The sequence below is a fragment of the Dama dama genome, chromosome 15, assembly GCF_033118175.1.
Source record: "Dama dama isolate Ldn47 chromosome 15, ASM3311817v1, whole genome shotgun sequence".
Classification (NCBI taxonomy): Eukaryota; Metazoa; Chordata; class Mammalia; order Artiodactyla; family Cervidae; genus Dama; species Dama dama.
This window is the reverse complement of record NC_083695.1, coordinates 8,408,651-8,432,673: the sequence shown is the minus strand read 5'-3', so window position 1 is coordinate 8,432,673 and position 24,023 is coordinate 8,408,651. Positions and strand designations below refer to the sequence as shown.

The window sequence follows — 24,023 nt, the reverse complement described above, 5'->3', positions numbered from 1 at the left end:
GGTAGATGTTAAAATGGATACCTACCTGATCTTGTTCAAAGCAGACAGAGCACATTAAACCCTTTTCCTGAAAAGAAGTGATGGCTCTTCCCACTTGGAATGAGGCAGGATATGTATGGTGTTCACTGCCTCCCTGACTTCCTTGCCCACCATCCTCCCGCTCCCTCCTCTGCCCATAATACTGCCCTTCTTGGTGTTCTTTGAACATGCCATCTGACCTCACAGATCTTTGATATACCAGTCCCTCTATGTGGAATGAACTTTCTCTAGATCCCATGAGGCTCATTCCCTCACTTGATTCAAATCTCTACTGCCATGAGGCCTTCATCAGAGATGCCTTCCTTGACTATTATATCTATAAAACAAATCCCTTTCACTACTCTTGACTCCCTTACCCTGTTTTATATTTCTTCATAGCACCAAATGCACTTGATGCATATATTTATTTGTATGTATCTACCTCCTCCCCTAGAATAAGCCCAGTGAGCATGGGGCCTGTGCTTTATTCACTAGGACATAGTAGGTGCTATGTAGGTGCCTGGTACATAGTAGATGCTCAGTAAATATTTGCTGATGGACTGAATGAATGAAGAGTGAGTTCAAAGAACCTGCTATTGTCCTGTGTTATTACATGAAATCCTAGAAGGCACTAGAAGGATGTGTTGTATTCTAGAATAGACTCTGTATTCATAAAGGTTTGGGGTTTACTTCTGTTTTGTGAGCAGTTGATAAATGATGTTCACGTAGAGGAAGTGATAGATGGAAGAATGAATGGTGTTTTAAGATAGAATCTTCTTAAAAGGAAAGTGAAACTGGAAAGTCATGTGCAAATGATAGCAGTGGGATTTCCCTGGTTGCCTAGTGGTTAAGAATTCACCTTCCAATACAGGAGATGCGGGTTTGATTCCTTGTCAGGGAACTAAGCCCGCATGTTGCCACTACCGAGCCCCATGCTCTAGGACCTATGCCACAACTAGAGAAGCCCACGCTGCTCTATAAGAGAGCCCACGTGCCACAATGAAGACCTGACACTGCCAAATAAATAAGTACTTTTAAAAATGGTAGCACTAACTAGTAGCCACTTTGCATCTAAGAAGAAATTGACTCTTAATTAGCACCTAGGAAGAATGAGCTTGATAAGCAGATACACTCTGTCTGCCTCCAGGTGGCTGTTAGTGCATTTGGGAGGATATTAGTCTCAGAAACATAACTATAATCCTGGGCGATGTAGGATGAAGGGCTGTGTTGCACCAGAGAGAGTTACAGTCTCTGGCCAGAGTAATCCAAAGCCCAGAAGGAGGTTTTGAATTACTCCTTGGAACAGATATCGACAGGATTTTCTGGCCACAGTGGCAGGAGAAACAGCATAAGAAAAAGCATGGTTGATTAATGCACACATTTTATCTGGGAATCAGTAGTTTGGTTTGGAGCCAAAAAGAGGGGGATACTTGGAAATAAATATTGAAAAGGTTTGTAGGAGGCTGTATCTCAGTGGGTCTCAAATGCCAAACTGAGGGGTTTGAATGTAATACAGTAGGTGTCTGGGAGCCATTCTTCAATGGCTCCAATTCCAAGCCAGGAAGTTACAAGATGGAAACATTATTATAGGAGGTTATCTCCGTGGGAGTCTGGAAGATGACTCAGCAGTAAATGACAAAACCAAAGAAGACTGGTTGCAAAGTTAGTGAAATAATTTGGGATATAAGGACAAGAATCAGGAAGACATCTTTTTACCCATAAAAGATGTTGGGTGGTGAAGGTGAGGAAATAACCTTAGTTTGCTTGAATGACCTTAATAAAAACGTCATAGACTGCATATCAATAACCTCAGATATGCAGATGATTCCACCCTTACAGCAGAAAGTGAAGAAGAACTAAAGAGCCTCTTGATAAAAGTGAAAAAGGAGAGTGAAAACGTTGGATTAAAGCTCAACATTCAGAAAACTAAGATCATGGCATCTGGTCCCATCACTTCATGGGAAATAGATGGGGAAACAGTGGAAACAGTGGCTGACTTTATTTTTCTGGGCTCCAAAATCACTGCAGATGGTGACTGCAGCCATGAAATTAAAAGACGCTTACTCCTTGGAAGGAAAGTTATGACCAACCTAGATAGCATATTAAAAAGCAGAGACATTACTTCTTCAACAAAGGTTCATCTAGTCAAGGCTATGGTTTTTCCAGTGGTCATGTATGGATGTGAGAGTTGGACTATAAAGAAAGCTGAGCACTGAAGAATTGATGCTTTTGAACTGTGGTGTTGGAGAAGACTCTGGAGAGTCCCTTGAACTGTAAGGAGATCCAACCAGTTCATCCTAAAGGAGATCAGTCCTGGGTGTTCATTGGAAGGACTGATGTTGAAGCTGAAGCTCCAATACTTTGGCCACCTGATGCAAAGAGCTGACTCATTGGAAAAGACCCTGAAGCTGGCAAATATTGAGGGCAGGAGGAGAAAGGGACGACAGAGGATGAGATGGTTGAATGGCATCACTGACTCAATGGACATGAGTTTGGGTAAACTCCGGAGGTTGGTAATGGACAGGGAGGCCTGGCGAGCTGCAAATCATGGGGTCGCAAAGAGTTAGGCATGACTGAGCGACTGAACTGAACTGAGACTGCATAGTTTAAACAATAAAAAATTATTTCTCTCAGTTCTAGAGGCTGAGAAGTCCAAGATTAAGGTGCTTGAAAATAGTTCATTCTGAGTCCTCTTCTTTTGGCTTGTAGGCAGTTGCCATCTCACTGTGTAATTGTATGACCTTTTATTTATTTATTTCTCTCCCTTTTCTTATAAGAGCACTAATCCCATCATGGGGGCCCCACCCTGATGATCTATCTAAACTTAATTACTTCCCAAAGGTCCCACTTCCAAGTAGCATCATTTGGGGGGTAGGCTTAAATATATGGATTTTGGGGACATACACATTTAGCCCATACTAGGTGGGGGCATCAAAGAGGATGATTAGGTTTTGGATCCGAGTTATGGTACAAGACAAATAGTCAAACCAGGAGGAAGATCTGCCCTCGGGGAGTATGCAGTAGCCACAGTGACTTTCTTGTGAAGCCACTGAGGTAATTTGGGTTAGGAATGTCTTTAGGGTGTCCATACCTCCTCAGGAGTACTTCTTCCAATAGAGACGGTGATTGATTAGTAAGCTTTCTGTCATGTAGGGTCAGCCTTCACTTTTGTCATCCATGTTCAGTTCAATCCTGACCCTGGATATCAGAATACTGATTATAGTTTGGAACTTCATAATTTTTACATCATAATCTTAAGCTCAACCTAAGGAGCTGATGAGATGGTGATGAATAACTTCCTAATCTTCAAAAACAGATTTCCCCTAAATATCCAAACTATGGAGAAGGTCATGAGTTGGGTTTTATTTCTGAGCGCATAGTAATCCTCGTCTCCTCCAGAATTTACTTGGCACTTTAAGAGCTAGCAGGACCCTTAATGTTGGCTGGAAACCAGCAATGAATCTCCTGGGACTGCCAGGCCTTTTTTAGTTCTTGCTAGTCTAGACTCTTCTTTGTTTTCCACCCTGGGATCTGGGAGGAGTAACAGACCAAAACAGTGACGAAGAGCTCAGGTTTGGCATCCTCAGACCCCTGCCTTATCATGATCTTGGTCACGTTACTTAACTTTTGTAAATCTTGGCCTCCTTTTCTCTAAAATGATGTTGCCGATGAAAAGAAACAATAAAAAGTGCCTGGAGTGCAGTAAATCGTCATTGATCTTTTATTATCACCGTCACCTACACCGTCATTACCTTTGATGTCACTCCCAGCTCTGTTGCTCCTGGAGGCCAGCTTGCGGTGAGTACCTGGTGTCTACTGGTGTTTATTTTCTAGTTCAGGTACATATGGGGACTATAGTATTTTAGAATACATAGAATAAAGATGTAAATAAAGGGAACATTTTCTGAAATTTTGGTCTGTTAAATTCTGAAAGGGGATTAGAAGAAATGCTATGAAACCTTTTCTGGAAATATTGAAACTGGAAATCTGAGTTAATGCACAGAGATAAGGTGAGAGGCCCTCTCGAACCCTAAATTTATAACAACCTACTGAAATCCCAGAGACGCCCACTTCCACATTAAGATCTTTAATTTTTATGATCTTAAGGAAAGAAGCTGAATTGAAATAATACTATTTTAGCTGATTTTAATAGAAACCTTGAAGAAGAAGTTAATTTTCTAATGCCTATATACATCACCAGTGAGCTTTATTAAATTGGAAGGCAAAATGAAAAATTTTACGTTTATTTCAATTTTTTTCTCCTTTAAGGATGTTTAGAGTTCTGCCAAGTGGACAGTGAGCTGTGCTGGCTCATTCTTAATTAGGTGACTGTAGAAAAAAAAAACTTAATTAAAAAAATAAAAAGAAATATGGTTTTCTCCCCCTCTCTTATAGGACATAAAATGGGTCATAGAGAAAAACACTCCCTAAATTTGGACTACAAATATGGAAACATTATCATCTAAACTGTGTTACATTATAATTAATAAAGACCTAAAATGGAGTGTTATGGGAAACACAACATCAGTTCCAATAAAGCAATTCTAAGATAATAAATTTCAGTAGCAAAAAGCAAAATAGACTATTACATGTAATATGCATTTTAAAAAAAGAAATATTTTATAAAAATTACAAATCTCATAAATACCAAGTATCGGACACTTATGAATGTTCTAAATAAACAAAATATTTTTTCTATTTTATGAACCAGAGTTCTGTGTCTGTGAAAATGTATACTAGCTAATCTCTTGTAACTTAAGTCTATAATAAGAATTAAAGACATGGAACATAAACGTTAAGCTGTATCTGAATTATATTTGTTTCCACTTACAAAACAGAAAGAGACTCAGACTTAGAAAATGAACTTATGGTTGGCAGAGGGAAGGGATAGTTAGGGACTTTGGGAAGGTCATGTACACACTGCTATATTTAAAATGGAAAACCAACAAAGACCTATTGTATAACACATGGAACTCTACTCATTGTTACGTGCCAGCCTGGATGGGAGGAGGGTTTGGGATACATGTATATGTATGGCTACATGTATGTATGTATGTACATGTATGTAAAGGATACATACATGTGTATGAATGAGTCTCTTCCTGTTCAACTGAAACTACCAAAATGCTGTTAGTTGGCTATACTTCAATATAAAATGTTTAAAAAGTTATATTTAAAATTGAGATTAGTTCTCATGCTATCATTCTACAATCTTGTCCATGAAAAAATTTTTTTCTTGCTACAATTGATCAGAAGACACTAGAAAATTATACACAAATGAAACCAACCAGAACAAATTTTAAAACTAGTGTAAGTAAAAATTTCCCATAGTTTTTAACAGCTTTAGTAGTTTTCTTCTAAAAATTATTTCTATTTTTATGATTATCAAATATATTAAAATATCAGAGTATCCCAAATAATATTAAACCCATATACTCACCACCATTTGGGTGCTATGTTTGCTTCAGTTTTCCTTAAAAATAAATATGGATCACTCTCAAACATGTATTTATACATTTATTAGAGGATTAGAGGCTCATAAGCTTTATAGTATTCTATTTTTGTGCTTTACAGTTCACAAAAATGTTCTGTTTATTTATTTATGTATTTTTTCAGTTCAGTTCAGTCATGTCTGACTCTTTGCAACCCCATGAACCGCAGCACGCCAGGCCTCCCTGTCCATCACCAACTTCTGGAGTTTACCCAAACTCATGTCCATTGAGTCGGTGATGCCATCCAACCATCTCATCCTCTGTTGTCCTCTTCTCCTTCTGCCCTCAGTCTTTCCCAGCATCACAGTCTTTTCCAATGAGTCAGTTCTTCGAATTAGGTGGCCAAAGTATTGGAGCTTCAGCTTCAACATCAGTCCTTCCAATGAACATCCAGGACTGATCTCCTTTAGGATGGACTGGTTGGATCTCCTTGCAGTCCAAGGGACTCTCAAGAGTCTTCTCCAACACCACGGTTCAAAAGCATCAATTCTTCGGTACTCAGCTTACTTTATAGTCCAACTCTCACATCCATACATGACCATACATGTTCAGTTCTAACTGTTGCTTCCTGACCTTCATACAGATTTCTCAAGAGATAGGTCTTCAGAAAGAATGAATTTATTTTTTATTGAAGGATAATTGCTTTACAGAATTTTGCTGTTTTCTGTCAAACCTCAACATGAATCAGCCACAGGTACACATATATCCCCTCCCCTTTGAACCTCCCTCCCATCTCCCTCCCCATCCCTCCCCTCTAGGTTGATACAGAGCTCCTGTTTGGGTTTCCTCAGCCAGACAGCAGATTCCCATTGGCTATCTATTTCACATTTGGTAATGTAAGTTTCCATGTTACTCTTTCCACACATCTCACCCTCTCCTCCCCTCTCCCCATGTCCATAAGTCTATTATCTATGTCTGTTTCTCCACTGTTATCCTATAAATAAATCCTTCAGAACCATTTTTCTAGATTCCATGTATATGTATTAGAATATGGTACTTATCTTTCTCTTTTTGATTCACTTCACTCTGAATAATAGGTTCCAGGTTCATCCACCTCATTAGAAACTGACTCAAACGTGTTCCTTTTTATGGCTGAGTAATATTCCATTGTGTACATGTACCACAACTTCTTTAACCATTCATCTATCGATGGACATCTAGGCTGTTTCCATGTTTTAACTATTGTAAACAGTGTTGAAATGAACAATGGGATACATGTTTCTCTTTCAAATGTTCCGTTTTATAACCATCCTCTTCTCTATTTCTATTGAAGACTCTATATGGTGAATGATAATCATTGGGTACTTAGGCCATTTAGCATTATATATCACTTATGTTGAGAGAAGTAGTGAAATACTAAATATAGCTCTTGTTAGAAAAGTTTACAGCCTAGTTAAAATGCCAAAATGAAAACCTGGTGAGTTAGAGTTTTTATAGTATTTTACTGAACATATGTGTAGAAGGCACATAAACTATGGATGTTTATGTTTAGTTCTTCTTCACTTTCTGCCATAAGGGTGGTGTCATCTGCATATCTGAGGTTTTTGATATTTTTCCCTGAAATCTTGATTCCAGCTTGTGCCTCCTTCAGCCCAGCATTTATCATGATGTACTCTGCATATAAGTTAAATAAGCAGGGTGACAATATACAGCATTGTCATACTCTTTTTCCTATTTGCTTTAAGAAACTGTCTATGCATATCTTTGCATAAAATGCTTGAAAAAGGGTTATTTGATACGTCATCAATTTGGAAGATCAAACTATTCAACATAAAGTGAAGAGCCAATTTCAGAATAAAGCCATTTCTCATGGTGGACTTTATCTTTTGTGAGATTCCCTGATTGTTTATTTAGTGGTTCCTAGGAGTAAAAATTCATGTAAATTATGCTTTAAGAATTGGTTAGTCTTTGGGACTTTCCTGGTGGTCCAGTGGTTGGGACTTTGCCTTCTAATGCAGAGGTGTATGTTCAATCCCTGGTGGGCTAGTTAGTATCTCACATGGTTTTTCTGGGTGGAAAAACCACAACAGAAACAACAGAAACAGTACTGTAACAAATTCAATGAAGACTTCAAAAATGGCCCATATAAAAAAAATCTTAAAAAAAAAAGAAAGAATTGGCTAGTCATTATGGGTCAATATACAAAAATATGTCAAGAACTTTGGTAATATGATTAGTATCATAAGACAGAGCAGAGCATTGCTAATCTCACCAAGAGGGACAGTATTTATAGGCATATTCTTTATGTTATTCATTCTACTGGAAATATGCAAAACTGGCTCAGTAAGTATAAAGTTCATGAAAGCTGAAAATAGGATGTAAGGTGCATAGAATCTACTATGCAGATTTTAGTAACTAGTTATATGCTGCAAAATGTGCAATGTAGGTAAACTGATGAAAACCTTCATTTGACAGCATCTGCCTCTTTGAAGGACTGGCATTTGCAGTCTTTGGTTTGCATATACTTAAAGTATCTTAAATGAAGGAGTCGTGCACTAGGAACAAGAGATAAGTGCTTTCCTGTCCAAATTGTCTCAGACTCTGCGTTTTCTTACAGCGGTTTGTTAAATGGCAATTTGGTGGGTAATTGCATGGAGGATTGCGGGAACTACATATTGATACTTGTGGTGAAATGCTCGACTTTCTTCAGAAGTAAATGGCCGTATAGCGAGGACAGAGAGTACCATAGTCCGAATTTAGACGGCCTCAATGATTCATACTGATATCTCATAGCTTATTGCAATTCATAGTTAAGCACTTCTAATAAACTCCGGTCTGTTTATACTCCAGTATCGGGCATAGGCATTCACCATGTATTTGTTGAAGGAATTTGTTACCATGCATTTTGTGTGTCTGATCTGTGAGAAGCATGGTGCACCGACATTAGATACTAAAGAATTCTCAGGATGATCGGGTAATAGAGGTAATCTAAGTTTAAAATCACCTTTACTTGGAGGTGATCCACTCCGGGCATCCGGGTGAAAGATGATTCTTGCCTGAGATCTGAAGTGCCGCGGAAAGTACTGTGGGAGCCCCTTCCGCTCCCACAGGAGAAGGAATCGTGAGCGCAGGTTTAAGGTCAGAAGCCGCAGGTGCAAGAGCCCAGGGAGACAGAAGGGCGCAGGTGGAAGGTTGCGCGCTCATCGGGTGCGCTCCGAATCCGATACCCGGAGCGGCCAGTAAGCGGCGCTGGGTCTCGGATTTGGTGGCCCCGAGGAGCCGGCTGCGGATTACCTGCAGCAGAGGGGAGCCGGCGAGCTCCTCCCCGCCCGTCCGCCCCCACTCCCCGCCCCCACCGCGGCACTCACCCGGGCTCCGCCGGCTCAGCGCACTCGCTCGGAGGAGCCGGGGCCGAGCAGTCCGCCTGCGGCAGGCGGGGCGCGCGAAGCCTGCGCGGCGGGGCTGCGGGGCCGCTTGCCCGCGTCCTCCCGGCCGGGTCGCCCTCCTCCCGCACAGTGCGGCGCAGGGAGGCTCCCGCCTCCGCCGCCCCCGCCCGCCGGCCTCCTCCTCCGCTCTGCAGGCGGGGACCGCCTGGCGCTCGGCACCCAGCAGCCTCAGACCCCTCCCGCCCCCGGCTCCCGGCAGCGGGAACAGCAGCAGAGGAGACAGAGCGAGGGGCCGCCAGCGACGCCGGGCCCCGCGGGGTTCGGGAGCCGGCCCCTGCAAGAAGGAGCAGAGCCATGGCCGATGGGGGCGAGGGCGAGGATGAGATCCAGTTCCTGCGAACTGTAAGCGCCGCGCGTCTCGGGCTGACCCGGAGTGGGGGCGGTTAGAGAGAGCTGGGGCATCCACTGGCCGGTCGGCAGTGGGACGCGCGGGCGGGTAAGGGGCTGCCTCCAGGGATGCGCGAGGAGCCGGGCAACCCCCCGGGGGCGCAGGTGTGCGAGCCGGGGCGAGGGAAGGGAGGGTGCGTGCGTGTCTGTGCGCCCGCGTGTAAAGCCCGGAGACCGAGCGTGGCCGGAGCGCGAAGAGCGGCCGGCGGCGCACCGGCTTGGTCCCGGGGCGCTGAGATCGGGAGCCTCGGAGCAGTGGGAATCTGGGGACTCGGGGGCTGCAGATCCGGCCTGACCGGTCGGCGAGGCTGGGAGCTTCGGGGCAGCTGGGGGCACAGACCGTACCGAGTGGCCGGTGGGGAGCGGGGACCGGCGGGGACGCGGTTGTTGTCCGGAATTCCGCCGCGGCGCGGTTTCTCGGCTTTCGGGTTAGACCCGCGCGCAGTCACGCAACCCCGGGATTCGCCTAGTTGGCGTGGCTGGGGTCGGGGAAGCGGGTGCAGGGTGTGCCCCGAGACTGCCCGCAAGTCGAGGTGCTGCGCAGGGGAGGGAGACATCGAGGTGCCTGGGTTCGGGCCGTTGGTGGTGCTGAGACTGCTCACACAACGTGGAAGGGATGGGAAGTGAGTGTCTGTGCACGCGCACGCGGGGGCGGCGCGGGACCTCGTGAACGCGTCGTTCTCTAAATGTTGGCTTATTGAACGCTGAGTGCAGCAAAGTGCGTGTGTGTGTGTGTGTGTTCGCGTGTGTGTAAGGGTAGGGAGGCTACCCGGAATTTCCACGCTGAGCGGCAGCAGGGAAAGCTTGGCTTCACACTAATACAGTTTTTTTTCTCCTTAAGTACCCCTTGGCAGGGCTCCTTCCTGTCGCTGATTTGTTCGAACGCTGCAGATACTTCCCTGGCTGAGGCTTTGCTCCCCTCGAAGCTGGGACTGGAGAGCCCCTTGGCAAAAGAAAATGTCGTAACTTCTGGTTAAGAATCGCCGGGGTAGCGTTTGCAGCATCCTTTCGATCATTCCTTTCCCTGCACTTGCCTCCTCCTCTCCGAAGGATATTCCCTTCCAGGATTCCCTCCACCTCCCATCCCCCTGCCAAAGACTGCAGCTTCTCCAGTCTCTTCTTTCCCCAACAGTAAAAAAGCTGTCGCTGCCCACTTCCAATTACCCCCACAGTCACAGACAATTAGAGCGAGACTTAGGTTTTGAAATATTAAACAGATAGCAACTTTTAGGTGCGAAAAGAGCCTAGATGATGTATTTGGGTCCTGAACGAGTGAAAACAGTACGTTTGTCCAAGAGCATTCTAAGTGGCCTGTTTTTCTATTTAGCTCTTCTAATTTTTTTTTTTTTTTGGCACTCATTTTTGCTTGGGGGTAGGGGCTTTAGAAAGAATAAAATCCAGAGTACACATCAGATTGGCCAGTGATTTGATCTAATAGCTGCGAGTCATGCACCATTACATATGCTCTTGGTGGTAATGCTGCTCCACCACCCAGCCCTAAAGAACCAGTTCAGGAAAACCTTGCTCATCAGGAGTATTTTAAGCCTACTAGTAAGACAGTTTACTTTTATTTATTTATTTATTTTTTTAGTGGAAAACTATCTATATGGTTTTCTGATAACTAATAAAAAGCCACGTGAAAAGCTGTTTCTCAATACCGTGAAAGCTTTTGTTTGGGTGGGTAAAATATTTAGTTGCTGTGTAATCTCTAAATTCAATTTTTCTCCATACTCCATAGGGTTAAAATTAGCTAGAAAATTTTGGAAGGCTCTGTGCACTCAAGGGCTTCCTGCAGGCTTAAATGTTAAGCCGAGCTCATGGAGGTGGTGTTATCAGAATACTTAATGGGGACCGAGGTAATGTGCTTGCTGATGGGCTTCAGTACATATAAAGTAATGTTAAGTCTGTGCCCCTGGACAGCTGCCTGTCAGCCCCAGCGACACCTTTGATAAGTGGGTCCTGGGTAGAGATCTGGCAGTCCTAGGCTGGGATTTTTCTTTTAATAAAACATCCGTAGGCTGTTGTGCTGATGATAAATGACCTTGAAGGAGGTAGCTTGGTGGAGCAGGGGAATTTTTTTGGTGTGGCATGAACATCTAAAAGGAAAAACATGCCTTTCCCTCTAAATTTTAGTTTTAATACAGAAACTCTCAAACGCTTTATCACTCCTCTGTCTGCCCTTGCTGCTTTCTATTTTATTCTCTTAACCTGAGAATGTTGTTGGTTCAGAAATGTTAATGGAATTAGGAATAGAGAGAATGTAGTTCTTACATTTTTTTGGGAGGGGGGTCATTTTTTTCTTTGTTTTTTTGGTAGCCCAGGGAGTGTTAACAACCTGCACATCTACATAAAATGGTTACAGATTATGGATAACTGTCCTGTTTAAAAAAAAAAAAAAGTCAAACTGTTAGTCGTTAAAAGGCCATAATGGTGAATTTGACCAGACATATTGTATATTCTGAGTAGAGCACCTTAAATATTTTTTTCGGTTTTTATTCAAGCACAGCAGTGCTTTGTTGAATCTTTGGCATCTTTGTGTCCACAGAAAGCTTTTCTTCTTCCTTCTTCTTGCAGAGGTTTATGATCACTGTCAAGGAAGCAAAAGTGAAGTCTTAAATGGATTCCATTCCTGAGTTATGTCTGCTGCTGTTAATTAATGAGTTGATTAATCAGTTAATTAATTCTTCATTTGTAAAGGGGAGTTTTGTCACTGTTTAGCCCCTGTTAGTCTCTCTCCTAGCTCTTTTCCATTATGCAGTTGTGAGTTTGCTAATATTCCTTTTAAATGCTTACACAGATGAAAGATCATCCATTCAGTGGTTTTCCCACCAGCCAGAAGCAAGCCTACTCTGATGTGTTTATCTGTGAGAGAAATTAAGAATATATACATGTAAATGCTTAACGTGCTGGGACACTTAGAAGAATCCTATCATGAAATACACCTTCAGCTCATGATGGATTTATTCACTATCATTTCCACACACAACCATGATTTGGGACGTGTTGTTTATTTTATTTTAAAAATGTCCTTAGCTTACCAGGATAGCGATGATGGAATCCCTTAACTGTAAGCAAACCATGATGTAAAACACCGGAGTTGATTTTTCCTAAGTACTTTGCTTTTCTTTCATTTTGTGTAAGCACAGAGGAGTTACTCTGGGGGTGTGCTGTTTTTTGTAGTTTTGCATTTATGCAAAGGTTGAGACTTCAGACTTAATCCAGGCTGCAGAAGTTCTTCCAATAGGAATGTGTCTTCCTTTGCAGAATGAGATAGTTCACCATAGATTTCTTCTCAATGCTTCCACATCTGGCTTGCTTGCTGTTGATAGGAAGCATCTCAGAAAGGATTCAGCAATTAATGGTGAAAGAAAGTGAAAGTCGCTCGGTCGTGTCCATGGAATTCTCCAGGTTGCAATACTGGAGTGGGTAGACTTTCCCTTCTCCAGGGGATCTTCCCAACCCAGGGATCAAACCCAGATCTCCCGCATTGCAGGCGGATTCTTTACAGCTGAGCCACAAGAGTGATTATAAAGTGTAAATGCCAGTGCACAACACAGGAAAATAGATCAGACTGGAATGTGTAGCCCCAGTTTGTAGAGGTCCAGGGAGGTTAATTGTACAAAGTCAGCTGCTCAGCAGTGCGGAAGCAAGACTAAAACTCAGATCTTAGGTGGATGTCTTTTCCAGGAGAGAAAGCCTTCTTTATCAGCTGCTGAAGCGTGTTTTTGGTTTACAGCAAACAGGAGACACAGTCAGTTTTCTCAGCTATGGGAATGTCACAGAGTACAAACAAGATTCTGGGTGAGCACTTTTTGCTCCCTTGATAATGAAGGCATGAGGAGCTATCGGTAGATATGCACTGTGGTATTTTTTTTGTTTTCCCCAAGTAACTGTTGGAAAACTGACCCAGGCTTATTTTTGTAGCTTATTTTTCTTAATCTAGAAATTGGTGTGTGCACATTGGCAGAAGGGCAGGATCTGAAACACTTAGGGCCCTAATTTACTTGACATTCCATCTTGTTTGTCCTTTGGCTTTAGATAAGTGTTTTTATCAAGGCTGAATTGCCAGAGAAAGGATTACAACTTCTGGGTGACTGTGCTTCTGTAAATAACCCTTGGGGAAGAGGGAGTGATGACAAGGCATACATCTGTCTCCTGAAACGCTGACATTATGGAGATTTTGTTAATTTAAAGAAAACATTTGTTGATCACCTTCTTTATGCATGGCATGATGCTAGGTGTTAAGCATTCAACATAAGGAAAACAAGTGGTCTGCAATTACACTTGCAAAGCAAAGACTTAGAGGCTGGCATGGAACAATTAGATGGAAAAAGCACATGTAGAAACACTGAGATACTTGGGTAGGAAGAGACCGTTGGAAAACATTACCTTGTCTTCCCTTGTGTCTCCTTCCCCTGTCATTTTGCAGATAAAGAAAAGCTCAGAGAGGTGAAATGGTTTGGCCCAGCATCACACTCCAGATTAGTGACTGTCTTGGCTCAGGCCCCTATAATAGAATACCATGGACTGGGTGGTTTAAATAACAAACATTTATTTCTTATGGTTCTGGAGTTTGTTGGAGCCAAGATCAAGGTGCCAGTAGATCTAGCATGTGATGAGGACTCTCTTCCTGGTTTGAGATGTCTGTCTTCTTCTTGTAGTCTTATATAGCTGAGAGAAAAATCATTTCTCCTATGTTTCTTCTATTTATTTATTTTAAAACACTTTATGTTAGAGTTTAGTGGATTCACAATGTTGTGATAGTTTCAGGTGCACACCGAAGTGACTCGGCCATACATATACATGTGTCCATTCTCTCCCAAACTCCTCTCACATCCAGGCTGCCATATAACATTGAGCAGAGTTTCCCCGTGCTATACTTGTTGATTATCCATTTAAAATACAGCAGTGTGTACATATTGATCCCCAACTCCCTAACTATCCTTTCCCCTCATCCTTTCCCTCCTCATACCCATAAATTCATTCTCTAAGTCTCTGAGTCTATTTCTTCTTGTAAGGGCACTAACCCCATTCACAAGGGTCCCACCCTTATGACCTAATTACCTCTCCTACTTCCTGATACTGTCCCCTTGGGAGTTAGGATTTCAACACAGGAGACTTGGGGGGATGCAAACATTCAGCCCATAATAGCAGCATTAGAGTAATGCAAAGTATGTGAAAATCTCTGAAAAATTGCCCATATTTCTAGTTTATTAGCACAGCATTCTTTGTATAGTAGATCTAAATCCACCTGTTCAGTTTTATACTTACCGTCACCTTCACAGGGTTCATGGTCTAAATCTACCCTCTTGTCCTAGCTGTTGACAAGGATGTTTCTTTCTTCCTTTCTGAAGTTGCAATCCCTCTTGTGTCCCAGATCACAGATCTCAGATGCTCGCTGGTCCACGATGGGAATCTTGCATGCATTCCATCCTTTCTCTGCCTCCCTCTCCACTTGTTCCCTCTGGTCAATCTTGAATCATGCTAAGTTCTCCTATCTTAAAATTTCTTTGTTTGACCCTAGCCTTCTTTCGCCACTCAACTCCTCAAGATGTGGTCTCCACCACTCCAGGTAATTCTCACTTCTGTGAGAATCACTTCTGTTAAAATCACTTGAGTAGATGATATGATGGTAACCTCCTCGATGCCAAATCTAAATGTTTCCCCCACCCCTGTTCCTTGAGACCTCACAAACTCTACCAACCTGCCTCTACTTTCGGAAGCTCCTTTGTCTGCCTCTGGAGCTAGGATACATTTTTAGTTATTTTTGTACATTTCTGGGCACACTTTTTTGGGGTTCTTTTCACTTTATCGACTCCAGGTCTTCAGTTGTCCTCAAAGATGCTGTCCTATGTCTAGTTCTCACTCTTCTGCCTTCGTGAGCTTATCTGTTCCTCACAGTCTGGGATCGTTGGACTAATAGAGTTTGAAAAGTGTAACAGTGGCTTCATCCAGCTCTGGGAGCCAGAGGAGTGACATGAACTCTCCCAATGCTGTTTGTTTGCGTAGGGGAAACCCTCCCAGATCTGCTGGCCTTTGGGCTCTCATTTCCAGCGGCCTGCGGCCTGTTTGAACTCCCCTCCTACTCTATACACGCCATCCTGAGTACATGTGCATTCTGTCCCCCGGGGGCTCTTCCTCCCAGTGGTGTGCATTGGCCAGTGGCCCTGGCCTAAACATACCAGTGTGATCCTAATCTCCAGAAGAGCACCTGAATCCACCAGGACCTAGCTTAGGGACTCAAGAAAGTTTTAAAAATATTTTCCTTAAACTCTAAAGATACCAAGTGCTTTAGTTCAGTTCTTTTTGTTCCTTTCGTTCTTTTATTTGTCGTCATCTCCTGTCACTGTTGACCTGGCCGCCTAGCTCAGGTTTGGATTTCTTTCTCACCCCAGCACTTGTTCTCGCCCTCAATTCCCCTGTCCCAGCCACTGCACTCCCCTTGAACCCTCCTGCCTTTGCAGCCCCTTAAACACCCTTGTGTTCCTGCCACCACTCCTTGGCTCTGGATTCCTGGCACACACAGTCTGACTTCTCTCCTTGAATCAGAATCATCTGATTCTTGTCACCTTACTTGGGTTCCCTATCATGCAAGGTCTCACCCTTGTGAGGAAATAATGAGAGGAAAGTGACTGAGACAGGTGAACGAATGCAAGAAAGGGAATAAAGGAGGGGCTAAGTGAGTCTGAGTGACAGGGGCTGCCGGGAGAGACCCTGGGTTCACTCCACAATCTGTCCTTCAAGTGAGAAGCTTCTAGATGGTGAGGTGACTTCCTGGGCATCACAGGGGCATCCAGTGGAGAGATTTTGTCGGCTTACTTTCGTCTTTATAAATTATGGGAGAATGTTGGGATGGGAACTTGGCTAGTAAGTGTAACCTTGGGATTGGTGAGAGTCCCATAAAAATTCTTTCGGGAACTGAAAAATGGGGAATTGTTTACCTCTGAGCGGCTCATTGCCTTGTTAAGAGTCCTAGGGTCAGCCAGACTCAAACCATTTAGAAGAATGAGTGTAATAAAACCTTGCCCTGGGACTGGACATCACATTTTTTTCACAATATCATCCATTGTCATTTATTTGTAATAAGCAATCAAACAAATGCATTAGATTCAGAATCTAGAAGCTGGAGGTCAGTTTCTTCTATATATTATCTTTTTTCCCTTATGCTTTCAACAAATATATATTTTGTACCTATGATGCGCTATGTATAACAAGCACATCAGCTATTATTGTGGATTAAAAAAAAATTTCATATAAGCCTTGGCTGCTTAGAAGTTCACAGACAAATAAAGGGCCCTTTAGCACAAGCATAGAACATCATATGTTAATAATACATTCTGAGAACAAATATTGGACATGCATACTTTGGGTGATGCTGGGGATCCCTGGGTATTTTCATCTTTGTGGATCACAGCATCAGCAACTAAACTCATAGTGATGTCTTGTTCTCCACCATCTCAGCTTTGAAGCACTTCTCTGACTTCCTTTTTTGACTTGGGCTGGTCAAGAATTGACCCATATTTCTGGAGTTTCCTAAACATTATAGATAGTTGGCCTCAAAGCCCAGATGAAAAGCTGCTCTTCCTGCTTCCAGTGGCCCAGTAAGAATCCTGCAGTGCTTGTTTCTTCTGGAAATTGAAGCTTGAAGTTTTCCATGTAGCTGACTTGGGGTGTTCAGAGGACTGGCGCAGAGTTGCCTCCATGCCCATTATCCAAGCAGAGTCCACAGAGCAAGAACCACTGACACGTGTGCCCAGATGAGACCTCCCCTAGGTGACTGTGCCGGGCAGCTCCTGTCACCAGGCAATCATCCGTATTTGCCGGTTTCCTGACGAAGACCTTAGCTCTCACTGGGGAGCCAAGGCAGATGCAGGGCACAGTGAGTGGAACAGCAGAAAGTACTGTGGGAGCTCAGAGAGTGACGGGCCTTGCTGGGTCTGGAGGGGGTTGAGGCAGGACTTACCTCCTAGGTGCTGGGAGCACTCCTTGCCCACAGGGATGAACACTTCCTAGTGTGATTGGAGAGCAGGGATTCAGAATCTGCATCAGCCTGGGAGGAAGAACAAATCTGTGGGGTCCATTTATTGATATTTGTTCTCCTATGCAAGCACTTTTATTATTCCCCTTAAAGGAGTTTGTGATCTTAAAAACTTTGTTTTTGCACATTGGTTCCACTTCTAATGCAATTGCAATAGTTTTTTTTTTTTTTTTTAAGGTTGTTTTTGTGAACTTTATTATTTTTTAAAACTACTTTTTATTGAAATACAGTTGCTTTACAGTGTTGTGTTAGTTCTACTGTACAGCAAAGTGAATTAGCTATACACACACATACGTCCCTTCTCTTCTGGACTTCCTCCCCATTTTGGTCACTGTGGAGCGTTGAGTAGAGCTCCTTGAGCTGCATAGTAGGTTCTCAGGAGGTGTCTGTTTTATGTGGTGGTGGTGGTTTGGGTGCCAAGTTGTGTCTGAATGTTTGCAACCCCATGGACTGTAGCCAGCCAGGCTCCTCTGTTCATGGGATTTCCCAGACTAGAATATTGGAGTGGGTTGCCATTTCCTTCTTCAGGGGATCTTCCCGACACAGGGGTTGAACCCAAGTCTCCTGCTTGGCGGGTGGATTCTTTACCACTGAGCCCCCTGGGATGCCCAAAAGCCCAATCTATTTTATACATAGTATCAGAGTATATATATATATCTCAACCCTAATATATGTGTATAAATATATATACACACACACACATCAATATGAATTGATATATATATATCAATCCTAATATATACATATATCCTAGTGTGTGTATATATATATATAAAATATGTATGTCAACCCTAATCTCCCAGTTTATTTCCCTCTGAATTTAGAATCAGACTCATACAGTTCACATGAACTCATGAGTTTCACTGATTTTTAATACACAACCAAAGCCACAAAGTAAAAGATTTTTTTGAGAGCACGAAGAAAAAGAGATAAGAAAAAAGAAAAATTCCAGGAACAAAAAAATCAAATCCTTAATGTTGAGTAAATTGGGGCATTGTTAACATAGGTACTGAATGTCACGCTGAGCTTCTAGTCATTAAAAGTTGTGCTCACTTGTTTTCCACAGTGGGTTTATGGTGATCAAAATATGACCTGTCTTAAATTTTACTAAAGTCTGTGTTTATCTTACACACCCAAAGACATTTTCATGAAGAAATTTTGGTCACACACACGAAAGAAAGATAGTACTCCATATTTCTTTTTACCAAATTTTGATCATAAAGTACTTCAGGGACACGTACAATTACGATCCCATTGGGTAGAGCACAGTCCTTTTAGAGAAGAACAGCATGTTAAAGGATGATTAGGGCACTTGAAAATGTCAGCAGGGACACATACTCGCCCACCTCACTGAATTGAATCCTCGGCGCTCCTTTATCACTCTCCTTGTTATCATATGGAATATTCCCTCCATCCCCTTTGGTCCTGGACACATCTGACATGATGTGTCTTTTAAGACCATGCCCACTGTTGGGAGTTATGATCAGCTTACAAGTTCTGGCTTGTTGGTTTGGTGACCTGTCAGGAGAACATTTCCTCTTGAGTCACAGACAAATGAAAAGCTGGAATGAACTGTTTCTGATTGATGGCTGTCAAAGGAGCTTAAAGCCTCCAGTTCTGCTTCTGTCCTCTTTGTGACAGTAAAGGGGACCATCATCTCCTGAAGACAGGGTCTTGTTACTGAGTTTAAAAGTCTTGCTGCTGCAACAGAGAAGGGCATCGCTCAGGAAAGCCTACAAAAATCAGCCCAGCTTCAGTCCTAGTCATGCAAAAGCAGATGAATGAACTAGGAAAGGAGAAGCAGTGATTGTGGTCCCATCCCATTCTGCTCCAGTGCCCTGTCTATTCTTTATTTTTTTTTCCTGTGAGACTGCTTTAGTATCCATCCATCTATCTGTCTGTCTGTCTGTTTGAGGTACAGTTCACAAATACCATTAGTTTCAGATGTGCAACATAATGATAGTGATATTTGTATATATTGCAAAATGATCAGCATGTTTGGTTGAACATCCATCACCACATGTAAAGATTTTATATTTTTTTCTGTGATAGGATCTTTCCTGTGATAGGAACTTTTTTGCACTCATTTCACATGCTAGCAAGGTAGTGCTCAAAATCCTTCGAGCTAGGCTTCAATAGTATGTGAACCGAGAATTTCTAGATATACAAGCTGGATTTAGAAAAGGCAGAGGAATCAGAGATCAAATTGCCAACATCCTTTGGATCATAGAAAAGGCAAGGGAATTCCAGAAAAACATATATTTCTGCTTCATTGACTACGCTAAATCCTTTGACTGTGTGGATCACAACAAACTGTGGAAAATTCTTAAAGAGATGGGAATGCCAGATCACTTTACCTGCCTCCTGAGATACCTGTGTGCAGGTCAAGAAGCAACAGTTAGAACTGGACATGGAACAAAAGACTAGTTCAGAATTTGGAAAGGAGTATGTAAAGGCTGTGTATCATTACCCTGTTATTTAACTTACATGCAGAGTACATCATGCAAAATGCCAGGCTGTATGACTCACAAGCTGGAATCAAGATTGCTGGAGAAATATCAACAACCTCAGATATGCAGATGATACCACTCTAATGGCAGAAAGTGAAGAGGAACTAAAGAGCCCTTGATGAGGATGAAAGAGAGTGAAAAAGCTGGCTTAAAACTCAACATTCAAAAAATTAAGATCATGACATCGAGTCGCATCACTTCATGGCAAATAGATAGGGAAAAAATATAAACAATGACAGATTTTATTTTCTTGGACTCCAAAATCACCATGGACAGTGACTGCGGCCAGGAAATTAAAAGATGCTTGCTCCTGGAAAGAAATGACAAAACCCACTGAAATGTTGTGAAGTAATTAGCCTCCAACTAATAAAAAAAAAAAAAAGAAAAGCCACAACAAACCTAGACAGTGTTTAAAAAGCAAAGATGTCACTTGGCCAACAAAGATCCATTTAGTCAAAGCTGTTGTTTCTCCAGTAGTCATATATGGATGTGAGAGTTGGACCATAAAGAAGGCTGAGTGCTGAAGAATTGATGCTTTTGAACTGTGATGCTGGAGAAGACTCTTGAGGGTCCCTTGGATTGCAAGGAGGTCAAACCAGTCAATCCTAAAAGAAGTGAACCCTGAATATTCATTGGAAGGACTGATGCTGAAGCTGAAGCTCCGATACTTTGGCCACCTGATGGAGCTGAAGCTCCAATACTTTGGCCACTGACTCATTGTAAAAGACTGTGGTGCTGGGAAAGATTGAAGGCAGGAGGAGAAGGGGTTGACTGAGGATGAGATGGTTGGATGGCATCACCAACTCGATGGACATGTTTGAGCAAATTCCAGGAAATAGTGAAGGACAGGGAAGCCTGGTGTGCTGCAGTCCACTGGGGTCGCAAACAGACATGACATAGTGACTGAACACCAACAGGTACTTTTAAGATCTGTCTTAGCAACTTTCACACACACAATACAGTAGTATCATACTGACTGTAGTCACCATGCTTTACATTGTATTCCTAGGACTTATCTATTTTATAACTAAACTCAAGGAGGTTTGTACCTTTTGACTTCCTTCACCCGTTTTGCCACCCCCCCCTTCCTCCCTAGCAACCACCAATTTGTTCTCTGTGAGTCTGGTGGTTTTGTTTTTAATTTTGGATTCTCATTATAAGTGAGATCATACAGTATTGTCTTTGTCTGACTTATTTCACTCAGCTTAATACCCTCGTGGTCCACTTGTATTGTTGCACATGGCAAGATTTCATTCTTTTTTATGGCTGGATGATATTTCATTGTGTGTGTCTTTGATTCATTCATATAAATTCTCAGAAATGGGATTTTTGGATCATATGGTAGTTCTTTCTATTTTAATCTTTTTTAGGATTCTCAGTACTGTTTTCCATAGTGGCTGAACCAGTTTGTATTCCCACCAAGACATTCTAATGGGGTTATGTTATAGTTCTCTGTGTTTTTTTTTTTTTTGCCATTGTACATATCTTCCTTTTTTATTTAGCTCATTGTGGTTTTGATTAATTTTTTCTTTGAGTTCATTTTGAAATATTTGTGGAGTACCTACTGTGTACTAGGGGCCATTCTGTGTGCTAGAACTCCAATATATTTGAGCTTGTTCCTGAGTTCCTTTTTGTAAAGTTTATTTTATTAAAGTATAGTTGATTTACAATGTTGTGTTAATTTCTGCTGTATAGCAAAGTGACTATACATACATGCATTCTTTTTCATATTCTTTTCCATTATGATTTATCACAGGATATTGGATACAGTTCCCCATGCTATACAGTGAGACCTCATTGTTTATCCTTCCTATGTGTAATACTTTGCATCTGCTAATCCCCAACTCCCAATCCATCCCTTCTCTCCCCCTTGGCCCGAGTTTCTTTTGTTTGGTGGGTTGGACGGGGAATAAGCAGAGAGCAGATGTTCTACTACAGAGTAGACATGAGACAGAGAACTGGTATGGGAGAAGATGGGACAGGAAGTAGGGGTCCATGTCTGGTAGTTATGATGGTCTAAGTCTTCATGGAGGAGACAGCATTTACAGTCACACAATTTTCAAATTGAAAAGGAACTTCTGGTCTAACTCCATGATTTGTAGTGATGGAAAATGCAAGGACCTCAGGTATGTTGGCTACCATTTACTTGGCTCAGGATTGCCACCATTCATCTGATTCCCAAAGCAATTCATTTAGTCCATAAAGCGGTTAATTGCTGTTGTACAGATCATGAAACTGAGCTGTAGGTAGTGAAATTACTTACTTCAGGTCAGTTCATGAGTAAGTGATGTTGGTGGTGAGCCCAAGGTCTTTCTGATGCCAAAACCCTTTTCTTTCCTTTCCTCCTTCCTTCCTCCCTTCCAGTAGTCAGGGAACATTGGGAAAGACTGAATTTGGCTAATAATGAAAAGAATCATGGGTGCCCTGTTCTCCATCAGTCCCTCATTTGAGTTATCTTTACCTTTCGTTCAGCTTTGAGCTATTTTACAACTCTTTAAGTTGTAGAAAACTAATGGTAATGGTTCCTGGATCTTGGATTCTTGATCAGAGAAAATGCAGGTTGCATCTAGTGGCATGCAGGTGTGGGTACTGAGCAGTTTTGCACTCAGCAAGCAAATTCATTTCAGGTTTCCTGATGGATGCGTATATTCACATGTTCTTTGGATTTTCCTTTGAACGTGTGGTAATGTCACACTGGTGCTTTCCTTTAATTATGAATTCAGTAAAATCTTAAACACATGTGCATTTTTGTTTGAGTGCTGCTTTTCCCAGGAAAACATTATCACTCATATACCCTTTAAAGACGGATAGGATTTTGGTGAATTGGTCTGGGGAGGTGGGCAGACAGGATGCCAGGGGAGGAGGGATGTAAGTGGAGGCGGTGGGTTGGTACTCTGTTTTCTCATCCTTGGTACTTTTTTCACTCATGTCTGACCAGGAGACGCTTCTTTCTGCTGGGTGCTGGGAGCTCTCATCGCTTCTGTTCACTGATTCAGATGGAGGCCGGGCACCAGATTCCCACTGTGGCTGGGCACTGGGTGTCTGTCGCTCTCTGCTGGGCTCCAGTGCCCTCCACACTCACTCCTTGATCTCTTCCTTCACTGCCTTTTAAAGAAGCCCTGTGAGATTGCTGTTTCTTTTCTTGGCAGGATTCTGATGGAAACAGCCGGAAATACATGGGGCCATGTTTGGGAGAGAGATAATGTGAGAGTGTGGGCTGGGCTAATCCCTGAAGGGTGGGAACTTGAGACCACCAGGGACAGGGATTTATACTAAACTTACAAGGTAAGAAAGGCTCTTGAAGTTATCATTATTTTTTTTTTTCTCCTCTCTCGTGAGGGAAATGGGTCAGAGCTGTCTGTTAGGAAGATTAATGTGGCAGCAATTTATAAGATAAATTGGGATACAGCGAGATCAGAGAGAGACCGCAGCTAAGGAGCCTATTAAGGACAGTCACCATGTACTCAGTGCGAGATAATTCAGCCTGAATTTGTGTGGTGGTTGTGGGAATGAAAAAGAGGGGGAAGGCTTAAGAGATGCTGTCCTAGTGGAAGGGTGTACAGGATTGACTGGTAACGGATTCGATGTGAGGAGAAGCAAAAGATAGGGATGAGCCTGGGAAACTCAAACAAACATGGTCCAGGTGAATGTTTTAGGGGAAGCTAGTAGGATTAGTTTGAGACATCCTGATTTTAAGGTATGTTATGGTTAGATTTGCTTCCCTCTCCAAATGTTTCCATAGGAGTCTTAAGCCTTAGGACCTCAGAATGTGGTCTTATGTGGAGACAGGGTCTTTACAGAGGTAGTGAAGCTAAAATGAGGTCATAAGGGTGGGCTCTGGGGCTTCCCCGGTAGTGCAGTGATGAAGAATCTACCTGCTAATGCAGGAGACACAGGAGACGTGGGTTCAATCCTTGTGTCGGGAAGATCCCCTAGAGGAGGAAATGGCAACCTGCTCCAGTATTCTTGCCTGGAGAATCCCATGGACAGAGGATCCTGGTGAGCTACAGTCCGTGGGTTTGTGAAGAGTTGGACTTGCCTGAGCATGCACAGCTGCAAGGGTAGGCTCTACTCCAGTATGACCTGGTGTCTTTATAAAAAAAGGGGAAATTTGGACTCAGACTTGCAGAGGGAAGCTGATGTGGAGCTATACAGGGAGCAGACCACGTGAAGACAGATGCATTGGAGTGAT

General features: G+C 42.6%; 1 protein-coding gene across 1 annotated transcript in view; it reads left to right on the top strand.

Moving 5' to 3' along the window:
- The first annotated feature begins 9,134 nt into the window (after positions 1-9,134).
- Positions 9,135-24,023, top strand: part of RYR2 (ryanodine receptor 2) — a 798,221-nt gene continuing 783,332 nt past the window's right edge. Inside the window, exon 1 of the mRNA XM_061161401.1 lies at positions 9,135-9,238. Coding sequence (XP_061017384.1) covers positions 9,191-9,238 — 48 coding nt within the window. The 5' untranslated portion in view covers positions 9,135-9,190. The remainder of the gene's footprint in view (positions 9,239-24,023) is intronic.